Consider the following 15,511-nt stretch of genomic DNA (forward strand, 5'->3'; position numbering starts at 1 on the left):
TGCTAAACATAGCATGTTTAAAATAATTGGAATTGGATTTAGAAGCAATATACTCTTTTCCTGTTTGTAAGTATAGTAATAATTGGAAAGTTTGTATAATGAGGATTATTGAATTTAGATATGTCATTCTTCATTTCAGGAAAGCTTGTGGCTATCGCAGTAATTGATGAGAAAAATACATCAGTTGAACATACCAGGTATAGTGTCTTGAAATAGTTTTAAGCTTCAACTGTCATCCAGTTCAGACTTTACATGGCCTTCAGATAAACTTGATACAGTAGCTTACTTTTCCTGCAGCGTTAAACATTAGATAAGGCAGCAGATACTATAATTGAATAATTATGTTTTTTCAAATTGACAAGATGGAATGTTCATGTGTTTTTTATTTTCTTACAGATTAAAATCAATTATTCAGGAAGTTGCTAGAGATTACAGAGACCAGTTCCACAGGTAGGTGTTTGCATTCTGGAAAGTACCATTATCTTTGTTTCATTATGTTTTGTAATACAGTAAAGCAAAAGTAAGGAGCTGAAATGAATTACAGCATGTTGCATTTTATTATGAATTGTTTGGACTTGAAGTTTGTTGATATATGTCTTACAAGTTAGAAAAAAAAAAACTTCTAATTTGAATCATACCTGCGTCTTAGGATTTAGGGTAAGTTTGTGGTAAGAAAACATGCCCATATACAAGCATATATTTCAGAGGTGTTGCGGACTTGGCTCCAGACCACTGCAATACAGCAAGTCACACGAAATCTCTGTTTCCCTAGTACATGTGAAAGTTACGTTTTGATACATACTGTGGTCCATTAAGTGTGCAGCGGCACTGTGTCTAAAAAATGTCCACACTTTAAAAATGCCAATCATCACCGAAGCCTTCAGTGAGCTATAATCTTTTTGCTGGTGGAAGGTCTTGCCCCAGTGTTGAAGGTTGCTGACTGACCAGAGTGGTCGAGATTGGGGTTTCTTTTTCTTAAAATAGAACAGTAACATCTGCCTCATGGATCAACTCTTCCTTTCCTGAACAGTTTCTCCATAGCACTGACAGCATTTTATCTTTCAGAATCTGAGGTGATCCTCTCAAACCTGGCTCCTTTGTCAGCTAAGTTTATGTAGTATTCTGAGTCTCCCAAATGTTGTGATTTCAACAGTCTTTGCAACCTCTTCCCCAGGAGTAGATTCCTGGAACTGCTCTTTTCTGCTCATCCATAAGAAGTAATTCCTCATCCACTCATGTTATCACAGGATTGTAGCAGTTCAGTCTCCATTCCTAACTCTGGTTTTCTGACCGTTCACTACATCTGTAGTCATTTCCTTTTCTGAAATCTTGAATGATTCAGAATCGTCCACAAGGGTTGGAATCTGCTTCTTCCAAACTCCTCTTGGTGTTGATATTTGACCTGTTCCCATGAATCATGAATGCTGTCAGTGGCATTTGGGATTGTGACTCCCTGCCGGAGGTTTGCAGTTGACTCTGCCCAGATCCACCAGAGCTCTGTGGCAGCTGTGGCCTTAGGAAATGTGATTCTTCAATAATAAGACTTGAGAGTCAGAATGACTCCTTGATCCATGGGCTGCAGAATGGGTGTTGTGTTACGTTAGCAGGAGGGAACACAACATTCATCTCATTGTACCTCTCCATCACAGCTCCTGGAGGACCCAAGTGCATTGTCGATGAGCATATAGTTTGAAAGGAACCTTTTTTTTTTTTTCCCCTGAGCAGTAGGTCTCAACAGTAGGGCTTAAAATATTATTAAACCATGTTGTAAATAGATATGCTGTACCCAGGCTATGTTGTCGTAAAAAAGGCAGGGTAGATTTAGCATAATTCCTAAGGACTTGTAATATTTTTAAAATGATAAATGAGCATTGGTTTCAACTTAAAGTCACGAACTATGTTTGCCCCTAACGAGAGTCAGCCTGTCCTTTGAAGGTTTAAAAGCCAGGCATTGAAGTCTTCTCTCTGGCCCCAAAAGTCCTAGATGGTATCTCCTTCTGATAGAAGGCTGTTTCATCTACACTGAGAATCTCTTCTTTAATGTGGCATGTTCATTAATGATCTGAGCTGGATCTTCTGGATAGCTTGCTGCAGCCTCTACATCACCTCTTGCTGCCTCACCTTGCACTTTCCTGTTATGGAGAAGGCTTCTGTCCTTAAGTCTCATAAACTGCCCTCTGCTGGCTTCAGATTTTCTTCCCAGCTTCCTCGCCTCTCTCAGCCTCCATAGAAATGAAGAGAGTTAGGGCCTTGCTCTGGGTTAGGCTTTGGCTTAAGGAAATGTTGTAGCTGCTTTGATCTATCCAGAACCCCCAAAACTTTCTGCATGTCAGTAATAAGACTGTTTTACTTGCTTACCATTTGTGTATTCACTAGAGTAGCACCTTTAATTTCCTTCAAGAACTTTTCCTTTGCGTTCACAACTTGGCTGACTGTTTTGCTGCAGGAGGCCTAGCTTTCAGCCTGTCTCAACTTCCCTCCCCTTCCCTCCCCTGAACTGGATCTTTTATAGCTTTTGATTTAAAGTGAGAGACACAGGACCCTTTCACTTGAACATTTAGAGGCCATCATAGGGTGATTACTCTGTCTGATTTCAACATTGTTGTGTCTCAGGGAATAGGGAGGCCAGAGGAGAGGGAGAGAGATGTGAGAATGGCTGGTTGGTGGAGAAGTCAGAACACGCACAACATTTATTACTTAAATTGGAAGTCTTACATGGGCACAGTTCATGGCACCCCAAAATCACAGTAGTAACATTATAGATCACTGCCTACAGATCATCAGAGAAGATATGAAAATAATGAAAAAGTTTGCAATATTGTGAGAATTACCAAAAATGTGACACAGTGACACAAAATGAGCAAATACTGTAGGTAAAATAGCACCGATAGACTCACTCAACAGAGTTGCCAGAAACTTTCAATTTGTTAAGGGAATAAAAAGAAAAAAAACATACTATCTGGTAACTACAGTAAAGCAAAGCCCAGTAAAATGAGGTTGCCTGTTTAGTCATGCATTTGAGGTACATTTGAGTGAGCGAGCAGTCACAAGTCAGATGCAGATAGATGATGATTTTAACAGGAACTCAAAGAAAATGGAATGTAAAAAATAGGTGGTATTTTTCCTGTGTGCTGAGTCAGTTTGTTACTGTCACAGGACGGTCAGTATAAATCTGTCACATTACTTGCTTATTATGCCCTTTTTATGCTGAGTCTCTTAATGATGTGTCCATATATATATATATTTTTCCTATTACATAGTATGAAACAAAATAGAAATGTCTTAAAATTTGCTTGTTACATCATGTTTCTACCTCCAAAGCCAATAGAATTTATACTTTTTAATAGTTATTGTATATAATCTATATGTTATATGTTTACAGTATTTACATGCTTAGCAAGCAATAAATTCAGTGCTTTGTATTTATTCTTTTTTTGTATTTAATATTGCTCTTTTTTTCTCTCTTCTTTTTGGTGGTTGATTAGGGATTTTCAGTTTGGCCACATGGATGGAAATGACTATATAAATACCTTGCTGATGGAGTAAGTAAAATGCTAAATTTTTGCTACCAACGCTTCTTTGTTTTTTTGGTCACACTGTGTGGCTTACAGGATTTTAGTTCTTCGATCAATGTTTGAACTTGTGCCCCCTGCAGTAGGAGTGTGGGGTTCTAACCATCAGATCGCCAGGCAGTCCTGACTATCAGTTTTTAAATTTCTCTTTTTCAAAGACAGGCAGAAGGACTAATAGCTCAAAGAAAGCAAACCTTTGTATATGTTAATAAAGATACATTCCCATTAAATATTTTACTTTAGTTTTTAAAATCTGTACTTGAAACTAAACTTTAAAATTCTCTATTCTAAAAATATACTCCCATTTTAATGTTGATAACATAGTATTTTGGAAACAATATCATTCAGAAATTTGTAAACTTTGTAGTTTCTGTCTAATATGCACCTTAGTTCAGTTTTAATGAATAAAACTTAATTAGAAAATTTTCAGCATTCAGGGATTAATTACGATTCTAAAAGAATTTATTTTAACAGACTATATAGGAAAACTATGCAGTTTTAAAATAATACTGATTATGCTTATGGTATTAAGATATGATTTGTCACTTCAGAAAGTTGATATTAGAAAACATTTACCAAACCTATACCAAATTAATAAATTTCACATGAAAGCCTATTCTATTCAGTGGGCATTTAGTGACTATTTGCTGTATGTCACACGCTGTGTTCGGCACTGCACTGTTGGTGCAGAAAAGTGAGTAGATTATGGAGTCCCCGTCTTCAGATGTTTCCAGTTTGCTGGGTTAGACAGGATGACGGTTGCAGACTGTCTGAGAACATGAGAGACCCCCACTGCTGCCCTCACCCCAATGACAGAAGGTACAGGGGCTCAGAAAATGCTTGCCAGAGGAGGCAGTAATTAAGAGAAGTTCTAAAGAATGAGAAGGTAGCTGAATGAAGAACGCAGAGAGGTCATTTCAGGCAGGGAGTAATAGCAGATACACGAGTGTTTGGAAAATGGGTCTTAAAAAGAGCGCGGGCATGAAAATGGGGAAATCCCTCAAGAGCCTAAAATTATGAAGTTCAGTTCAGTTGCTTGACTCTTTGGCCTCCATGAACTGTAGCACACCAGGCCTCCCTGTCCATCACCAACTCCCGGAGCTTGCTCAAACTCATGTCCATTGAGTCAGTGATGCCATCCAACCATCTCCTCCTCTGTTGTCCCCTTCTCCTCCCGCCTTCAATCTTTCCCAACATCACAGTCTTTTCACATGAGTCAGTTCTTTGCATCAGGTGGCCAAAGTATTGGAGCTTCAGCATCAGTCCTTCCAAGGGTTATTCAGGATTGATTTCCTTTAGGATGGACTGGTGGATCTCCTTGCAGTCCAAGGGCCTCTCAAGAGTCTTCTCCAACACCACAGCTCAAAAGCATCAATTCTTTGGTGCTGAGCTTTCCTTATGGTCCAACTCTCACATCCATGAATGACTACTGGAAAAACCATAGCTTTGACTGTATGGACCTTTGTCGGTAAAGTGATGTCTCTGCTTTTTAATAGGCTGTCTAGGTTTGTCATAGCTTTTCTTCCAGGGAGCAAGCATCTTAATAATCTCAAAATTACCAAGTAAAGTAGCTTTATTCATTTATAATCAATTCATTATCCTTATTCCAGTAAGAATTTGAGAGGGTTTACCAAAGATATAAAGTACCAGATTTAATACATAATGAAGAAATCGAGAGAAGATAAAGTATCTATACAATTATTAAAAGTACTTATTTGAATTTTTAATATTCAACACAAAGTATAAAAACATGGTTTACACATTTCCCATCACCTATAAAATGACTGTTGCTTATAGGAGTTTGGTTGACCTTGTAGAGACCTAGGAGAAATTGCTATGCTGTTTAATCTTATAAAGGGGGCACAATATAATGTGCTTAGTCATGTCCAGCTCTTTGAGATCTCATGGATGGTCGCTCACCAGGCTCCTCTGTCCATGGGATTCTCCAGACAAGAACACTGGAGTGGGTTGCCATTTCCTCCTCCAGGGGATCTTCCCAACCCAGAGATCAAACCTGCGTCTCCTGCACTGGCAAGCGGATTCTTTACCATGCGCCACTTGGGAAGCCTCATGTTACAATAGAAATATGTTTTAATAGGATTTCATAATACTGTGTATAGTAAGGATTTCGATACAACCACTTTTTATAATGTTCTTGGAGGCAAGCCAATAAAGTGATGCGATAAAACATTGTGAGCAAGAGGCCAAAGCCATTTGCACCTGGTAAACACCTCCTTGATTCTGGATAATACTCAGAATTTCTAGAGATGGATGGACATTCTGTCACGAGTATTATTTCCAATGTGAGTTATGTGATAGTGGAAGTTTTGCTACTGCTATGGTCAGAAGTTTGTACTTTTTTTTTTTTTTTTTTGAGAGAAGAGAGCATATAATGATGGTTATATAGTAATTGAAAGTCCTCAGTGAACACTTCTCCTGTGACCAACACTGGACTGGGTGGTCAGCGTGCGTGTTCTGACTTTTACGCTAACTCAGTAAGGTGTAAGAACTATTATTCTTTCCATTTTATATAGATGAGGAAATTGAAATTTCTTAGAAGAAACTCAAGGAAGTTAACTAATAAGCCAAATGATGCCCAGCAAGTAAGTCAAAGAGACCCAGGCCCCGAATCCAGATCTCTAACTCCAAAAGCTCCTCCCCACTGTACCATCAGTACTGACACATAAGTTAGTGGAATTTAATCAGTATTTATGCCTAGAAGATTTTAACTTAGGGCAAAATGCATGATATTATATGATAGTTTAACACTGTAGCTTTGACTGTGTTTTTTACTTTTTCTCCAAGGAAATAGGGTCCGCTCAGACCTTTGGTCTGTTAAATTATTTTTTATTAGGTTTCTGTGAGCATTGTTAAGAGGGGATAGAGTGAGGTGTTATTTTTCATCATTATTCAAATTGAATTATCTCAGAAAATATCGTTTCTAGTTCAGCTGTGTATTTTAACTTCTTCATAAAATCTATTTTTGTAGGAAGACCAGGTTCTTAATTCATTCCATAAAAATAGAATTTTGCTACTGATCCAGTATAATGATAATTGCTATAAGTCAAAAAGTCGTTTCCTGTTTTTGTGAACAAGAATGAAGCTAAGATTATTTTTTAATTACACAGTTAATTATTGCCTAATAATACAGGATAATAAAGTACCCCAGTACCCAGTGGCGTAAAACAGTAATCATGTATTCTCCCACTTGTCTGGGCTTGGCTGACCCTCTCTGGGCACAGCCCCACGTGGCTCCAGGCTGCCAGTTAGGTCCAGGCCTCCCCTACCTCTCACCCCCATCCCAGGCGGGTATTTTCCTGGGGATCCTCTGCTCGTGGCAATCCCGGAAACACGTGAAGATGCGCACGTGGTCTCCCTGGCGGAAGCATGTGGTGCGGGGAGGGGTCAGTTACTCATGTGGTGATCATACAGGGCTGTGAATTGTTCCTACTGTAGAGTTCTGTACTTTTGTATAATACGAGACACACGAATACCCATAAATGGATACAGATAGACACATGAATAACTGTAACCTGGTAAGTAGGTGACGTACAGAATGAAGCCCCTTTCTATAATTATGCAAAATCCTATCCTTGAAGGGAAAAAAACAAGTTATTTGAAGTAAATGACACATTAGTAATATTACATTACGGTTTTTGTCTGCAAACTGAATTGACATCTAGAATGTCCCGGGAGCACCCAAGAGGATGGGGTGATTGTACTGTGGGGTGGTGGCAAGTTGAGAGGCTTTGGAATTGTGTTTATTGAACCACTGTTATGTACAGGGGATGTGCTGGATATTTAACTTGAATTTTCTCATTTAACTTCTTTTACAAGATAAGTCCCCACACCCCCACCTTTCAGCTCAGTTCAGTCGCTCAGTCGTGTCTGACTCTTTACGACCCCGTGGACTGCAGCATGCCAGGCCTCCCTGTCCATCAACAACTCCCAGAGTTTACTCAAAACAAAGTCCCCCACCTTTATTCACTTTTAAATGAAAAATATTAGATTGAAGCTGCATTGTGGGAAAGCATCAGAGTGGACCACAGGCAGTGACTCTGGAGACGACACTTTCACTGAAGTGGGCTGCGTGTGATTAACAGTGATGGTATTTAACATAGACTTGTGCAAGAAATTACACTGCCCAGAAACGGGTGCTTCATACATACTAACTTTTATCTTTAGGTTTAATTGTGAATATTTAGCTGTCTGATATTGTATGCTAGCAGTTCTCATAAATGTTAATTTAGCTATTTTTTTAAATTGATGCACAATTTGAAATTATATAAGCAGAGGAAGGCAAAACTATTATAGCTCCCTTTTGTACTTTTAGTTATTTGGATTTAATTCAAACATCAGAATATTTGTTGTCTCTGTGTTTAACATGTATTTTGACTTCTCTGTTTTTCTATTTTCAGTGAATTGAAAGTCCCAACAGTGGTTGTACTGAATACTTCAAACCAACAGTACTTTTTACTAGATAGACAGATTACGAATGCAGAAGACATGGTCCAGTTCATTAATAACATCTTGGATGGCACAGTAGATGTGAGTTGTTCACTATAATTTCAAAGGGGTGATGGGAGGACATAGAGATGAAATGAGTTCTTCTCCTCTGATTCTGAGAAGAAGATTCGTCCACCCCTAGGGTGGGGCAGACCTCTGTCCTCCCCAGTTCTCTCACACTGTAGGTGGAATTGGTTCCGCAGGCTGTCGGTGGCAGGGGGCACTGATGGGCCGAATGCTGTTAGGAGGGCGCGTCAGGTTGTCAGGAGGTGCTTGACGTGGAGTCAGAGTCGGGGCTGTGGAGGCTGAGAGGTGTGCGGGGTACAGAGCCATCCGACAGTGAACTTCTCGATTCTTAGTATCTCTCTGGATTCACAAATACAATTGAATAACGTCACTTGGATTAGTTTTCTTAAAAAGCCCTGTGAGTAACACTACAGTTTCTTAAAAGATCAGGAAATGTATTTAGAACCAGCCTGAGTGGACTATCCCAAATATAATTCTATAAAACATTTCTCAGAATGATGAATGGATAATCTAAACTGTTTTTTAAGAGAAAATATGAGATTTCTGTGCTTTCGTGAAGCTTAATTATCTTGTGAGACTGGTTTCAGCTTTACACAAACTGTATTTGAAAGTTGGCTCACAGGGTAACAAGTAGTTCTTCTTTGGGAACGCTCTTAACCACATCATTGGAGTTTTGTTTGTAAAGCTAACAGTTGTTCAAGTGAGGCTCACTTGTGTGAGTGAGAGCCCATCTGTATCAGTTAGTGAGATTCGGCGGGGGGAACAGACTTCAGGGGGTGCTGAATACAGAAACTGGATGGGTTTTCGTCAGGAATTTTGCCCCCTCTGCCTTCCAGCCGTTTCCCTTTGGGTTTCATCACCAGGGGGGCTCTCCGTGTAGGGCAGGAAAGATGCCCTGCAGCAGCTCTTACCACGCTCAGCTAAACTCAGGAACGGGGCAGGCCTGACCCATGGCGGGTCAGCCTCAGCCAGAGCGCTAGGGAGGACGTGTTCTCAGAGAATCAGACCGTGTTCATACAGGAGGACAGAGGCAAGGAGGGACGGAGGAACCAGGAAGATTACTCCACGACTCCTCAGGTGTTCTGTGTAATCTTTTGTAGTCAACTCTTGACCTACCATCGTAAGAATGATTACCTAACAGATAAATGATAGTACTGAAATAACAATTTGTTTTTTCCTGTTAACTTTAAGGCCCAAGGAGGTGATAGCATTTTGCAGAGATTGAAACGAATAGTATTTGATGCCAAATCTACTGTTGTGGTAAGTTGTGACAGCATGTTTGGTGTCATTGATGATTGAGAACATAGGGATATAGGTTTTGTCTAACTAAGATATTAATAAAATTTGGAGTTTCAAAGGATTTGATAAAAATACATCTTACAAGATGAGATCTAGTACATATTTATGTTAAGAGAAGATACTGATCAGATGGAAATTAAGTTTCTCCAGTTGTTTATTTCTGTATGATTGGTGAGGCAACTGGAATTCAGGATCACTTAACTCGATAGCGTAACTTGGTGTTTTTCAGAGTTTCTTTCCTCCTCCTGCCCTTCTCAGTCCTTAGATCTGAAACCCTCTTGCTGAGAGGTCTCAGAAATCTCTCTTACTGTCCCAGCTTCCGTTGTCAGCTCGGCTGCAGAGTAGCCCTAAATTTGTTGGAGCCTTAAACATAGTTCTCTCTGTCTATCTTGAGCTACTCCATGGGTGTTTTCATTCATTGTGGCCTAAAGCAACTAAAACAGAACTGACCTTCTGGTGAGAAGTAGCCGCTGCTGATCCTTGCCCTGCCCCTGCGCCTTCCGCTTGCCGCGCCCTCTCATGGGCTGGGCCCTGCTCACACGTGTGACTGGCCTCCGCATGGTCTGCTGCTCCCGTCCTCCTGCCCCGTCTCCAGGTCCTCTCTGCACCTCTGCGTAATCACTGTTAGTGCAGTAATCGGTCTGGTCACTCTCCTCCCCTTTTCCAGTGACTCCTGTCACCATTCTCTGTCCGTCTCACGTTTTCTCCTCAGTCTGGGCCCACCCTGGACCCCGGCCTGCCTTGTCCTTACTCACACTGAAACTTCTGCCTCACGGCGCCTTGACTCCGTGATGCCGCTTTGCATTATCTCACTCCCAAGTGACCCTGCTCTGCTTCGAATTTGTTTAGTTCTCAAGAGTTAGAGTTACAATCCATAGACTACAGTATAGTTGAAAAACTCAGTCACGTTGCTTTTACTTCTCTGGGATCTGAGGGAAATTACTAAGTTAATTTTAGTAAAATTACTAATTAGTAATTTCTAACCAGGCAAGTAAAAAATGTTCCATGAAGAGAGTATTACCTTCCTTATGGTAAATAACCAGCCTTCTCAAGCCAGGATACAGCTGTAAAACTATTGGCACATAACAACCACCTCAGAGAACTTTGTGATTAATGGGAGGAAAACAAATGTCTTTTGAAAAGGGAATGGATTGGTGTCCACCTGAGACTACCAGCAGCATTGTTAATCGGCTATCCTCCAAAACAAAATAACAAGTTTTAATTAAAAAAAAAAAGATAATGGAGAATTTCGTGCCCTTTTTTTGCTGCCAATAGCTTGGCTCCACATACTCACATACACGGATATAAAATGTCTGAAGTGTCTTTCACAGGGTATTACTGCAGGAAAAACTGACATTGATTCAGTGGAACCGAAAGCAGGTTGGCTGGCCGCAGGAGGAGGAACTCTGTAGCTGCTTCCCAGTTCCTTGAGGGTTTCTGTATCAGGCGGTGTCTCAGGGGCCTCCTTGTTTCTCCACAGTCCATATTCAGGAGCTCCCCACTGATGGGCTGCTTCCTCTTCGGCCTGCCCCTGGGCGTCATCAGCATCATGTGCTACGGCATCTACACGGCTGACGCAGACGGAGGCTACATCGAGGAGCGGTACGAAGTGTCCAAGAGCGAGCCTGATGGCCCGGAGCCGGCAGGAGAGAGCCAGGAGCCCCCGGAGCCCGGAGCTGGGGCGTCTCCGCTGCCCGCCCCGCAGGAGCCCAAAGACATGCTAGAAAAGAAGAAAGATTGAGGCTCGACTCGGTTAGACTGTGTGATAGGATTTCACGTTATTAAAAGAGTCTATTTATTGAATTTAGACATTTAATCATGACCTTTCCAGAAGACAACGTGGTATTTGTATTTTGCTAACATCAATTGCATGGGTTATAAAATAGTCCTTCCACAAACGGGGAGATGTTTGGAGCAAAGAGATGGAAAGTTTGTCTAAAACGATCAGTCAAAACACTCCGTCAGAGTTTACCTTGTAGATGTTCTACCAGACCAGTTCTATTTGCATGTTTCTCTATCTGAATATTCTGTGACAGAATTAAGATTCTTGGGCAGAATATTTAAATCGGCCAGTCAGGTAGAAGATACATGTGTCATAGAGAAAAATAACACCTCCACCTCGCACCATGCATTCTCCTCGTGTTTTGGATAAGATTTATATGGACAAAATTAAGTCTTTGAAATTTAGGCACTTTAAAGAGAACTAGTAACTTTTTCCAAGGATCAAATTAAGATTATGAGATAAAACAATTTGGTTTTATATAGCATAGTGATTTTATTTTGTTATTATTTTTAAAGGAGAGGAACTGTTACTTTTTACCTTTATACTCAGTTGCATTATAAACTTTCATAGGGGCCTATATTGTGGGCCTGTATTGTCTTATGTTTAATCTTTGCCGTGTAAACAGGATTTGCTTGGATCAGTGATTTCAGATGACAGAATCGGTGTCTCAGCCAACACTGCGGGAGGGGCGGGGCTCTCTGTTACTCCTGCCTCCCCCACTTTAGCCAGAACAGCCTACTCTTGTTTCTCTTTTATATATTGGGATTTCATCTAAAATTTTTCTCTTATAAAAAGCTCCTGCTGCTTTTTAAAAAGTAATGTATATCACATTTTTATGTTTATGGCATAGTAACTTTATGATAACTTATGATCTAATGTGTGTGTACATGGGTGTGTGTGTATATATACACATACACACATACAGAATTTATTGACATCTGTTATATAATGCTATGGGTGTGCCTGTTCCTAATGAGTGACATAATCAGCCTATGAAGAAAATTCATGTCCGGTAATTAAAGAGATCTGCCAGTTGCTTTCTGCATCCTCCCAGGTGTTACCCATTTCAGCCAATGCCCCCTCACCTCTCCACAATGGAACAACACAGGAATTCTATCCTAAGTAATGTGCAAAATTGGTATTTTTTTAAAATAATAGTATGGTATGTTTATCATAGATTAGCTTATTTTTGAGACTTTTATTTTTGAGCTAAGTTTAGGATTTTTATTAAGTGACTATTATTTGAGTGATTATACATTGAATTATGAAACATTTAAAAATGTTTCATCACTTTAAAAATCTGTAATTTATGGTCCGATACTGAAGCTGTTCAGGGCTACGGTCCCCAGGGCAGCCTGGGGTTATTTCTGATGCCATGCTGATCACTACTAACCTGAAGCTCTTGCGTCTTAAGTCCTAAGGAGCCACTAGTAATTACTTTCTTGTACCTTTTAGTATACAATAATTATTTATTCTTAAATTTGGTACTTCATCATCATCATTTTTATAAAGGAAGCACATAGGCAGTCACAGGAAATTGCAGGAAACACTAGAATGAAATGGTATTCTTAAATGGAAATGGAATATAAATACTGTTAATTTAACAAGGAAATTTCTCTCTCAACGAGTTAACAAGTGAGTCTTTTGGAAAATAGGTATTGATGTTGGCAGTGGTCAGGCTTGTTTTGTTTTGTGGGTGTGAAAGCCCTAGCTAAACACAGATCCTTGGGCTCAGCCTGGCAGGGACGTTGCAGCTTAGCCACTACCAGTGACAAGAGGAGGTTGTGAGAGTGTTAAGGCTTTTTCCTTCATGTTTATCACTATCAGGTGCGTCATCTGTGTGGTTTTGTCTTTTGTCAAGCACACCTGTAAATTAAACAGCAAAACAGGAAAAAGAAAAAGCAAAGCTTAGTATGTATCAGCATAGTTCAGTGATACCTTTGTATTCTGAGATTTTTCTCATCTATTAAAGCCTTAGTTCTTTGTTACCTTTTCACAACTCTCTACTGTTGCCTCATATTCTATTTGTGTTTTCAAAATGTGATGTTGGGGAAACAAAAAGTATAGATGGTTTGTAAGTGATTTTTTTTTTTTTAATTTTGCTTTTTAGTTGTCTCTAAGATACTGTCACAGTATCTTCACAAAACAAACTGAAAATTTTTGCTCACTAGTATGGTTTTCCCTTCAGTGTGATAGCAGGGTTTATTAGGAATGTTGTTTTCATTTTAGGAAAAATTACTTCAAAATAAAGGTAGGTTTCTTAATGAATCTTATAGAACATAGATACACTGAACATCCTAATTCAGTGATGAATCTTACTGTTATCACATGTCAGTAGGGGGAATATCCTTTAGTTAAGTTGGACTTCTGCCTTCTCTTTCAGTTGCAATAAAGTTCTCTTTCTAACTTCTGAAGTCCAGGATCCTCTATGCTTGCCATTGCTTAATCCGGTGCTCACAGTTTTTAAAGATGTTTCAGCGAGAGAGTGTTTTTATCAGCAGCGCACTTCATTATAGCTGGCAGTCCTTTTTGTTTCATCATATTCATTGCATTAGTATTTCTGAAACTGCCATCTGAAGTCGAGGTGGATTCGACCGGGGATTTCCATCTTCTTTACACGTGTGCTCCCTGGTGTCTGACGTAGAAATAACATGAAGAGCTAAATGTCTAGAGGCTGAAGGACTGGTCTGTATGAATAGTAAACCAATTAGTTATACTGTTTTTATTTAGTGGATATTTGTTCTTACTGTTTCTTGCGTTTTGTTTCAGGGATGTTTTTGATTTTGCAAAAATATTTTCATCATCATATGATATGGAGGTAGGGCAGGGAAAAATCACTCAGCTATTCTTATTACACAGAGGTTGTTCAGACAAACTGATATTAAGACTATCAGTTTATTGGTGGGATTAGGTTTGCCGTTTTATTTTTATAAATATATATTTTTTCTGAATGTGTCTTGAGTCCAAGAGTGGGCAGAAAATAATTTTCTACTTTGGACTAATCTATAAAGGTTTTTGAAAGTCTGTATTATTAATACTAACTTGTTGAACTCATGGTCTCCTGCCTTAAGGCACCAATTGTAAACCTTCATTTTTCTAAATAAATTAATTGAAAACATGTAACCATTTTATTTTTACTATTTATTTTTTGGTTGTCTGGGATGTAAGTTTTTCTCTGTGCAAGCAAAAAGGGCAGTCAAGACTCATCTTCCACAAAGTAATTTTTTTCCCTCTTGTTAATTGTAAGTTATTTGTAATTATAGAAACATAGTTTTTAAAAATTTAAACAAATTTGATAGAGATCAGGTTGTAATTAATTATTTCGTATAGAAGATGAAAAACCCGAGATCCATGAGTTTGATATATTTTGTATTTGTAAAACCTGATCATATTAAGTATTAATTGCAGAGTTTAAAGCTAGAATAATTGGATTTGAGTCCTTGATCCAACTGCTAAATTGTAGTTTTAGACCCAGCACCTCACTCTCACTATCAATAAAGTGGAAATCTAGAGTCTCAAGGTTTCTTCTCTAAAGTAGCATCAAATGGGGAGAGTGTATTATCGAAAAAACAGAGATTTACTTTGATCATGTATTTTTCACACTGGATACACCATGAGCGTATCTCTTGGTGAGAATGTCTCTGGCGCAGGAATGGCCCATCTGTGTTCAGGCTGCCGTGTCCAGGCCCGTCACCAGGCTCCGCTGCTCCAGCCTTGCCTGACTGCAGCCCAGTGTCGAAGGAGCTGCGAGAGGCGTCCTCCTATAATTTAAGGGGGATCGTGGCATTTGTCTGCTCAGAACATTCCAACGGCTGCTTCTCTCATTTGGCAATAACAGCCATGTTACTGATTGAAATATGTCCCCCCAAATTCATAGAATGAAGTTGCAACCCCTGGTACCTCAGAATGTGACCTTACTTGGAAGTAGGGTTGTTACAGACATAATTAGCATAAGCGTGTGTTTATCACTCAGTCATGTCTGACTCTACGGCTCCATGAACTGTATAGCCCTCCAGGCTCCTCTGTCCATGGGATTCTCCAGGCAAGAATACTGGAGTGGGTTGCCATGCCCTTCTCCAGGGGATTATCCTGTCCCAGGATCAAATCCAGGTCTCCCGCACAGATTCTTTACCGTCTGAAGGGAAGCCCCAGTTAGCATAAAGCCATACTGAAATGGGGTACGTCCTAATTCCATGTAACTGGTGTCCTCACAAAAAGGGGAGATCTGGAAACAAACACTTACATGGAGAATGCCAAATGAAGATGAAGGCAGAGGTTGGGGTGAGGCTTCTGCAAGTCAAGGAAGGCCGAAGATCACAACTGC

General features: G+C 39.7%; 1 protein-coding gene across 2 annotated transcripts in view; it reads left to right on the forward strand.

Annotated features, from left to right (window-relative positions):
* Positions 1-14,310, forward strand: part of TMX3 (thioredoxin related transmembrane protein 3) — a 39,971-nt gene extending 25,661 nt beyond the window's left edge. For both annotated transcript variants that reach the window (XM_061131231.1, XM_061131232.1), the window contains 6 exons: positions 140-197; positions 397-450; positions 3,486-3,542; positions 7,991-8,120; positions 9,297-9,365; positions 10,885-14,310. In XM_061131231.1, coding sequence (XP_060987214.1) covers positions 140-197; positions 397-450; positions 3,486-3,542; positions 7,991-8,120; positions 9,297-9,365; positions 10,885-11,145 — 629 coding nt within the window. In that variant the 3' untranslated portion in view covers positions 11,146-14,310. The remainder of the gene's footprint in view (positions 1-139; positions 198-396; positions 451-3,485; positions 3,543-7,990; positions 8,121-9,296; positions 9,366-10,884) is intronic.
* The last annotated feature ends 1,201 nt before the right edge of the window (positions 14,311-15,511 follow it).

Source organism: Dama dama, chromosome 27 (assembly GCF_033118175.1).
Source record: "Dama dama isolate Ldn47 chromosome 27, ASM3311817v1, whole genome shotgun sequence".
Classification (NCBI taxonomy): Eukaryota; Metazoa; Chordata; class Mammalia; order Artiodactyla; family Cervidae; genus Dama; species Dama dama.